This window comes from Eurosta solidaginis, chromosome 5 (genome assembly GCF_040869045.1).
Source record: "Eurosta solidaginis isolate ZX-2024a chromosome 5, ASM4086904v1, whole genome shotgun sequence".
Lineage (NCBI taxonomy): Eukaryota > Metazoa > Arthropoda > Insecta > Diptera > Tephritidae > Eurosta > Eurosta solidaginis.
The window spans coordinates 5,082,005-5,091,300 of NC_090323.1; the positions used below are offsets into that span (position 1 = coordinate 5,082,005).

Sequence of the window (9,296 nt, forward strand, 5' to 3'; positions counted from 1 at the left end):
TGCTGCCTAAAAGTTTACACAAATTTGACTTCATCAGCTAAAAAAATATAAAATAAAATAATTACAAAATCCGAACATGTAATTAATAATTTACGCTTGAGTGGACTAAACGAGTTAATTCATTTTTGATTTTAGTTTAGTCAGCAATTTAATTAGGTAATATCATAAATAACATATGTACTGTTATAATATTTGTGTAATTTTACTCTTATATGCATTTAAGCGTTGGCATAATGCAATTTAAAATATTTATGACTCCCATTATAATAATGGATTTTGTTAGGATAAAAAAAGGTTATTTTTAATAAGCGTATGCAATAATAAATTTTTTGCTTTTTTCATACAAAAATTTATAAATATTTTTGCAAAGTTCTTCTAACAAAAAAAAAAAAAAAAAAAAAAACAAGAAAACAGTTTTTGAGCCACACACATTGTATATACATTTAACCAATTGACTTTTTGATTTGCTTATTTAATAAATATTTAAAACAAACAGTCATTGAAGGAAATTTATATAGTAAACTCAATTTTCTGCACTACTTCTATTAAAAATAGTTTCCTTAGTACAAGATTTGTAAAATTATTCCTGAAAATATGCTGTACCTAAAACTTTTACTGAGACCTTCAAAATTTTAGATAAAATATTTTAGAAAAATGTTCTACAACCACTTTCAAAGCCTTAGCAAAAATTTCTTCATACAAATATTTAATTCCCTAAAAAATTGATTGATTACTAATTTAGTTTTTTTTTTTTTAATTCAGAAGCTCACAGTGCCATTTCAAAACAATTTACAACTTTTAGTTCCTTTTTTAGTTATCAGGCCCATTTAGCCTTGCAAGCAAAACAAGAGCAATAAAATTATTTTGTGGGACCTTGAGTAAGCTTTATCTGGTAGTAAATTTAACACGAGATATGAGCACCACAATTGTTAAGATAAAACTATTTGTTCATGTTTGCCACTAAAAACTTTTTAATAATGACTGGAAGAGATTTCGAGTTTTGAAATCAGGACGTAATGTCATATAGAGAATATCCCATTAACAACATTGACTCTGCACTTTCAATTAAGAAAAAGTTGGAAAGTACCTATACGGTTGCAGAATAAAAAATAATACAGCCTTATGGAATTGCTTAGTTATCGTTAGGGTTGTGACGAAAATTAAAAAATTTTTTTTTTTTTTGTTATTTTGGGATACTGCAAAGTGAATTTAATAGTTCAAATTAAATTCACTCATAATACTTGCAACAATTCTGGTAATATGCAAATATTGAATATATAAAAGCTTTTAAGGTAAAATAAAGTATTTTTGTGAGTGAAGACCATTTGATGTACATTTGATATAATTTAGTGGGAACCATTTAACTCCCGCACCAAAAGTTTCGTTGGAACTAGCAGACAATAAACCTCTCATGCTTTACAGTAATCAGGTTTTATTTATGCACCTCAACATTCGAACGATGTCAAAATTGGATTAGGAAGCTGAACGAAGAGCCAGCCTTAATTTTTCACAGACCCGTATATGAAATTTTATAAAATTAGGCTTGGAAAAAAGTTTACTAATTTTATTTTTTTAACTTGAAAGCTTGTGCGCCAACTGCCGATTTTTTTCATAACTTTTACTATAAATTGCGCAGTCATTTTGAAATTACAATGCAGTATTTATTTTCGTTAAGAGCGAAATATTGCACTGATTTCGTTTGTCAACAAAACAAGGAATGACGGAAAATCAACAAAGCAAAACGAATCATCTTTTTAAACACATCGAAACACAAAGCTCATTTTACACAGAAACTTAATGGAATCAAAATTTTTGTTAATGAAATAATTCATTTTTCTTTTCACGCAGGGCCACCCGCTTCATTACCGAACATTTGTTCGTAGCCCCCAAAAATTATTACGCTTTTTACAAAAAATAGTTAAAATACAAAACCTTAACTTGCAAATTCTGCAAGAATAAAGTTTGCATTTTTTTGGCAATTTCCCATTTTTGGTTAATTATTTAAATACATTTTTTTTAATGTCATTTGTTACATTGACAATAAAATACGAACCAGCCAGCGAAATCGACTAACTCCATTAGGCATTCAATAAAGCAATAATGATATAACTAAGAATTTGTATATTGTGTGGAAGACTGAGTTTAAAAACCTGACTAATTGTTCGATGAACTTTCTGTGTGAAGTTGGCATATCTCACATTGATTCCATGTTTGGCAACTATGATTACTCTTGAGACATACAAGATTTATCAAGTTTCTAAAATTAAGCTATTCTTTTCTTTTTTTTCAACATTTTAAGAAATAACTGTTATGAATTTTCCACTGAATCATTGCAAACCAAACTCTAAAACGTTTACGGGAATTCACTTAAATTTTACGAAAACTTCGAAATTTTTGAAATTTACCGATTTTTTAGAGTATGCAGTTTTGTAGTCAATCAATTTTAATCTAACAAGTTATAGGCCGCTCAAAACTCGCATTGGTTTTTAACACTTTTTTTCGGAATGGTGTTTTATATTTTCTTCCATTTAAAAAAATGTTTCATACTTTGAAATTTAAAAAAAATATATATATATATACTTAAGAATGCTGCAAAAAATTCAATAACTTCTAAGCTAACATTTAACTATTCCAAAACATTCATTCACCCTCAGAAATTGCTCCTTATATGAATTCCTTACGGGTCCTTATTTCGAAGCGCCTGTCTTGGTTGGCAGATTAACCTTCCGCACTATATTTATAAATTTTTTTCTACCAAATCATTCGACTCAAAATTCTAAAGACAAAGCTGTTTGGACATTTTTTCTCCACTTTTTATTTTGCTTTATAATATTTTTAAAAATGTTCAAAGTGCATCTATTTTGTGAGTAAATCTTCAGGAGTTTAATAGTTTCAGAGAATTTTGAGTATTTTGTTGAATGTTTGACTGTTCATCTAAATAATATTTTGTTGTAATAGAATTTTACTACTAAATTTCGCTATTGTTGAATACGTTGTCCTGATCATCTTCACTTAAAATAATAGATTTTCGATTTCATACTTGAAGCACACTCAAAAAAATTATCATTATCACATCAACTTTACCTTTTCCCTGTACACAATTCAATTTATTTTAAAAGAAAGGCCTGAAAAACACGCTCAACCAAGCAACACTTTAAATAAAATGTTTGTGGAATTTTTAGAGATCAATCAACTTTAAGATTACTTTTCGATAAACAAAAAAAAAGGAAACCATTCCCTTTTACCAAAAATGGCAATATGAAAGGACTCAAAAATTCTTGCACAATAAAAATAAAACTTAATACTAGTTATAAATTCTTAAAAAACTTAAAATAACACACAAAATTTAAAAATAAATTTAAAATACTCACCTTTAACTTTGCTCGAACTAATAACACCAAATTGTCCCTGATATTGATTTTGTACTGACAGCACTTCCATCTTCTGACGCAACTCCTCAAAGACTTGATCGATATGGCGTTGACGTTCCAGCTCGGCCTCCAGTTCGATTTGTGCTTCGAAATCGCCAAGCGCTTTATCACACGCGCCCTCTACTGCAGACAGTGTCAATTTGTCGTCGTTTGCTCTAAACGCTTCAAACTCAGTTTCAATTACGATTTCAGTCTCGCTGTCGTTGTCAAAGTCCCTGTTTTTGTTGATATTGTTGGCGCTATCTTCAACTTCTCCGTCGCACTCAACGCCTTTGCGGCTCTGCCTGCACGCTTCCACCTCGTTTTCGACTTCACTTTCAGGCGTTTTCTCAGCCTGCGTCCTTTTAGTAATTTTTCTGTATGCCGCAACACGCTTGCTAACAATGCTTCTGGCGCTGTTGTTGTTTCGAAAATATTGCGCTGGTCGCGCTCTGTGTTTTTGCTGTCTTTTGCTATTAGCCGCTTCGTCCAAATAATTTGCGGTCTGATCGACTGTGGTTGCTTCAATGGCTGTTTCCGTAATCGGACTGGGCGGTATATCGACAGCTGCACTAACGGCGTTAGCGGTACTAACAAGCGTAAATAGTTGCTTAATGCTTGTTGTTGTGGGTGTGGGTGCTGTGGTGGTTGAGTTGGTGTTGTTGGTGGTGTTGACGGCGCTAAAGCCGTTCGCGTATAAGTTTGTGATGTGGCGGTGATTAGTGGTGGTTGTGGTGCTATTAAATGTGTTGTTGGTGATGGCGTTCGCTGTGATCCCAGCTGCTGCTGCTCCAATTGCTGCTTCTGTTTGGTTGCTTGCACTTGCAGTTGTAGCTGCTGTGGATGTGCAATTGTTGTTCCGCGTTGTTGTGGTGTTGCCAATTTTAATGTTTTCTAGCGCTGCAGACTTAACTGCAGCGACGACGTCGGGTTGGCAAAATACAAATTAAATTTTGATGAAATGGAAAGTGCGCGTTGCAGCTGATCTGAGTTGATTTTGTGTTGAACTATTTTTATTTATTTGTTTGTTGTTTTATTAATTTTCAGAAATGCACTTATTTTAAAAAATTTTCAAACTTAAATTAAACACTCAATTGCACGTAACACAAAACTGGACAAAAATTGCTGTGATCCTTCGTCTCTGGCTGCTGCTACTGGAAGTGCAATCATGCGACTGGTTTGTCCGTCTTCCTTCGCCTTGCTTCTTGCGCTCAGTGGTTTTCCGCTAATTAAATTTTTTTGTCGCCTGATTTACGGCACATTTTTGCATATTTTTCCTTTAAGTGCGCTTTCGCCGTTAAAACTGGGTTGCTTCGTAGTTTTTTTTTGATTACTTTGTTTTTGCGTAGTTTTTTTTTTTCTTTAAAAAGCAATTATTAAGAAGTGTCTATTGGTATTTTTATATCAATTTTAAATAATTCGTATTTTACTGCACGAAATCGAAATTTTAAAATAACAACTAATTTCAATTTGAAATGGTATTTGCTTTATTGCCTCCACTTTGCTGTTCTCAATTTGTTATTCTAATTGTATTTTTTATAATTATGATGTTTTATTAAATGTCTATTTTTACTTAATTACTTATTATTATCAATAAGAATTTATAATTTTTTTCTGTTTTTATATATTTTTTGGGTTCATCTATTTTTTGTATTTAAAATTTGATGTATGCAAAGTTTAGTATTTTTAAATTATTTTGTTATTTGTTTGCTTAGTTTTCTATTGATTTTAAAAAGGCGTTCAAAAAGGAGTAGTTTTTTATTTTTTGTTGTTCATTCTGTATCTGCTTGCTCTTTACGTTTATTAAGTATTAGTCGCAAAAAATTTTCTGAATTTAGAATTTCAGTTCGCGACCCCACAAAAGTTTCCAAAAGTATAAGATTGTTGTTTTCACAGAACCTTGTTTTTCGCGTTTTGTTGTTCAATTGCCAGTTTCCAATTATCTAGAACTTGCTTTAATTTTAAATTTAGTTTTTATTATTTTTTTTTAATGCTTTATTTTATGAATTTTTTGTTTTAGTTGTATTATTTTGAATTTAATTTTATAATTTATATTTGTTTTCTTTTTTTTTTAATTTTTTATAATAATTTACATTTGGTTTTTTTTTTTAAATTTTTTTATTAATATTTCTTAAAACAAAATGAAATGATTTTTATCCCTGAACTTGTTTGTGTCGTTTACGCTAAAGCAAAAGTTCGCTACGCTTGTCTTTGCTGCCTGCTGACGCTTGTTGTTTCTTCCTTTTCAGTAATCCTCCAACCTCTGCTAAGTTTTCGAAAATTTCAAATTAATGCAATTTGTTTAATGCAATTGTCTAAAAACAGTAATTCCAAAATTTTTTAGAAAACCGAATTTCTGACGCGAAATTAGCTTTTACTGTTGCTTTTTCAAAATTTCGGCATCGGTTTTAAAATTAAACAGCGTTTTCTGTTTTCGGCATTATTTTTCCTTTGCCACGATATTTTTTTTCTACGCTTACAGCCTTTTCAAATTTCCTGATTTTTTCTGCTTGTTTTTTTGTCAGCCTTTCGTTTTGTTGGCTTTCTGCTTGTGGGTGTTTCCTTCCACTGTTTATTATTTTTTTTTTATTTTGGGCTTTGGTAGGCTTCTTTGTCGTCTGTTCCTCGCCTGTTTCAACAAAATCCAATTTCAGTTTTATTTTCACAGCACTAAAATATCACTTAATTTATTTTGTTGCATTTGTGTTGTGTGGATGTGCTTTTTTAACCTTTTTCACATTTGCATTTATTGGTTGCTTTTTTTCAACAAATTTTATTCAGCTGCTCACTCAGCTGTCTGCCTGCCTGCGCTTTATCGACTTTTTCTGCACATTTGCCGGAAATTTTTCGTTGTAAACTTTTTTGTTGTAAAATATTTATTTGCCTTTTTCCGTTTCTGTCCCGTTTATACTTTTGTGCTTTTTTCTCGCCTATTCTTTGATTCTTGCTGTTCTGTGATTTCTACTGCGTATTTTCCTTCTGCGTACTTTTGCGGATCCTTAGTTGTTGTCTGTGATGTCTTCTTCATTAGCTCTATTTGCAGTTTTCATTTCTTATTCGTTCTGCCCATTCATTTCATTCATACATTCATTCACTTTTAGATTTTTTGTGGGTTTTACCAATTTTTCTGCTGCTACCACAAAATCAAATGGCAAATGCGTAAAGCTCTGGCAAAATTTCTTATTGAATTCGTGGCAAGTTTTTTTTTTTGTTTGTGAGTTTTCATGAAAAATTTATTGAATTCCTAAAATTTCCACTTCCTTGTCCGTTTTGTAGCTTTTTTTTTTATTAATCAATTTTTCTTACCGGCTGTTCATCAGTAGCTTTTTTTGCTGTGCTTTGCACGAGCTCCCCTTACGTCGACGTAGTTGTCGCGTTTTTTTACCGTTTCACCAATTTTACTAACGTTCTTCACTCCACGCTCTCTCAGCTGCTACTGACTTGGTCTATGGCTGATACTTGGCTGCTAAGCTCTTGCCTGTCATTACAACTGCTGCTGCTGGGGTTGCTATTTGGCTCAAAAGTTTTTGCTATTACTGTGGCTGCTGCTGCGCTATGTGGGGCCTGTTTGCTGATTCGAGCCTTCTTTTATTTTTCTTGTTTCAGCTCTGGAGATAATGAATCAGTTGCTTTGTTGTGGAGCCTCTTACTCGCAGCTATTATGTTCTTTGAGTCTGTTTATGGGCTGCAACTGCTTTTTAGACGTCTTTTCACTTATTTACTGTGGAGCTTGTTTGTGTTGCTGGTCTCACTTCTGATCGATTTTGAGTGCATGCTTGTTTGTATGGTTGAAGTTGTTGTTGTTTTTCTTGTTGTTCTTGTTTGGTAGCTTCATGTGCTGGTTTTTGTGCTCTTCACTCGTACTTGTACTCTCTGTGTTGGATTGACGGTTGCTTGTCTCTGGATTTTGGAGCAAACTTAAGAACTTAAATTTTTCTTTTGGTGTAAAAATTTAATTTTCGAACTTTTTTGTTTGTTAAATAACAAGTTTTCAGTTTTAAAGTTTCAGCAATTTTTTTTATTTTTGTATGAAAGTTTTTCATAAGTCTTTTTTATCTTTTTTTTTAAGTTCTTCAATAAATCATTTCGTGCAGTTTTTAAGTGTCTATGAAAATGTCTGCTTCTTCTTTCTACCAAATAAAAACTTTTACACCATAAATATTTTTGCAGTCATTCAACAAAACTTATTGCATATGTCAGCTGTTTTGCTGTATGACTGTGATTGTGTGTGTGTATTAATTTGGTACGCATATGTGTTTGTGTGTGTAATTAATGGAAAGCTCGAAAAACTGGCTGGTTTTACTTTAACATCTGCAGGAATCGAGTTTTTGGTTTTATTTGTCAGTCGTTTTGTTGTTACTTCTTTTGAGCTGATTTACAAATCTTTGCAAAATTTATAAAAAAATTTAATTTCAAACTTTTTTTTTAAGTTTCAAAAAATTCTTGGATAAACAATTTTTTTGTATGAATATCCAAGAATTTTTCGCCCAATATTTTTAAGTGAATATATTTATCTGTCCTTTGTTGGGTTGTCCGTTTGGGTTCTTTTTCGTATGCAAGTTTATTACAGTTGTTGCCTTACTTAGTATGCATGTACGCCGTACGTCTGTGTTACTTTTTAATTCTTAAATGTTCCTCTTCTTCTAGTTCTTGTTCTTGTTCACAAACCAATTTCCACGTTACGTTTAACCAGCAGAGTTGTTACGAAGCTACTGGATCCGACCGGCTCAAAGTGCTGCTATTTATAGGGCTAGCCAGGCCGTTTCAATCAACGATTTTTCCATGCACACAGAGACGGGCCAACCATAGAGCAGCAAAGCAAAAGCAACCCAACCAAACGAACATTCAACTACACATACAATTAACCAACAAACTAACGATAGCAAAACTAACAACAAACACAACGAACGATTTGTATCTGACAGATCCCTACACGCTTACATTACGCCAAATGTAACACAGTTACATACTAGTTACCTTTATGTGTTTGTATGCCTGCATACATTTATTTAATTTGTACTTTGAGTGACTTCTTGAATTTGAGTTGAGTGAGGGCCTTTTTAGGTGAATCTCCCTTTTTTTGGGGTATAAGTTCTATAGCTACATAGGTCCTCTTTGTCATGCGCTAAACCTTGTCTGCTTTGAGTATACATATTTGTTAATTATTGCTCGTACTCATTTGTTTGTTTCGTAGTTGTTAGCTGATGGCCGTGGTGGTGGCGTATGAGTATTCAACACTCTCTTTAACAGCTGAAAGCAGCATGGAAACATCTGTTTTTGTATGACAGTTCGAGCAATCAGCTTCTTTTTTGTTCCTCAACTCTCGAAATGCGCACGCACAGATGTTTTTCGTGGAGTGATGAGCGTGAAATTGAGTTGGAGATGCACAAATGTTGAGTTGCTTAAGATAAGCACTCAATTGGCTACACAGAGTATGTGCAGAGAAAAAAAGTAAGTGCTCAATAAGTAGAAAACAAATTAAAGTAGGTATATCAGAGAATTTAGTTGGGTAAAGAGAACATATACTAGAAAATGTAGGCACTTTAACTGTGTCTAGCTCAAATTGTTACTCGATTTCTATTCTCAAAGTGAACAAAACTGATATGGCTGCTTTAATCTAGCAGAAACTGAGCATATAGCCTGAGTGTAGTAAATATTGAAGAGCACGTACAAACGAGTCAAGAGAAAAATGAACTAAGTTAGATTTAAGGAGTTATTCAATCTATCTCTATTTTGCTCTGCTGAGTATAATATATTTAACAATTTAACTTATAAGTTGAAAATCTGATAGACAGCTTTAAAAATCCATAAAGAGCCAAGGTATATAAATTTTTATGGAGTAAAAACAAATGTGGCTGATTGAGCGCTTTCTTATTTCTTAAAAGA

At 32.3% G+C, this 9,296-nt stretch overlaps 1 protein-coding gene across 7 annotated transcripts in view; it reads right to left on the reverse strand.

The window, feature by feature from the left end:
- LOC137254075 (putative mediator of RNA polymerase II transcription subunit 12) overlaps positions 1-8,128 on the reverse strand; it is a 45,665-nt gene extending 37,537 nt beyond the window's left edge. For 2 of the 7 annotated variants that reach the window (XR_010953970.1, XM_067791770.1), the window contains exon 1: positions 3,372-4,349. Coding sequence is in view for 6 of the 7 variants with exons in the window: in XM_067791770.1 (XP_067647871.1) it covers positions 3,372-3,441 (70 nt within the window). In the remaining variant the exon portion in view is untranslated. Of the gene's footprint in view, positions 1-3,371; positions 7,555-7,992 lie in introns of those variants that run through there. The other 5 variants (XM_067791773.1, XM_067791771.1, XM_067791772.1 and 2 more) reach the window with 5 other exon arrangements.
- Between the last annotated feature and the right edge of the window lie 1,168 nt (positions 8,129-9,296).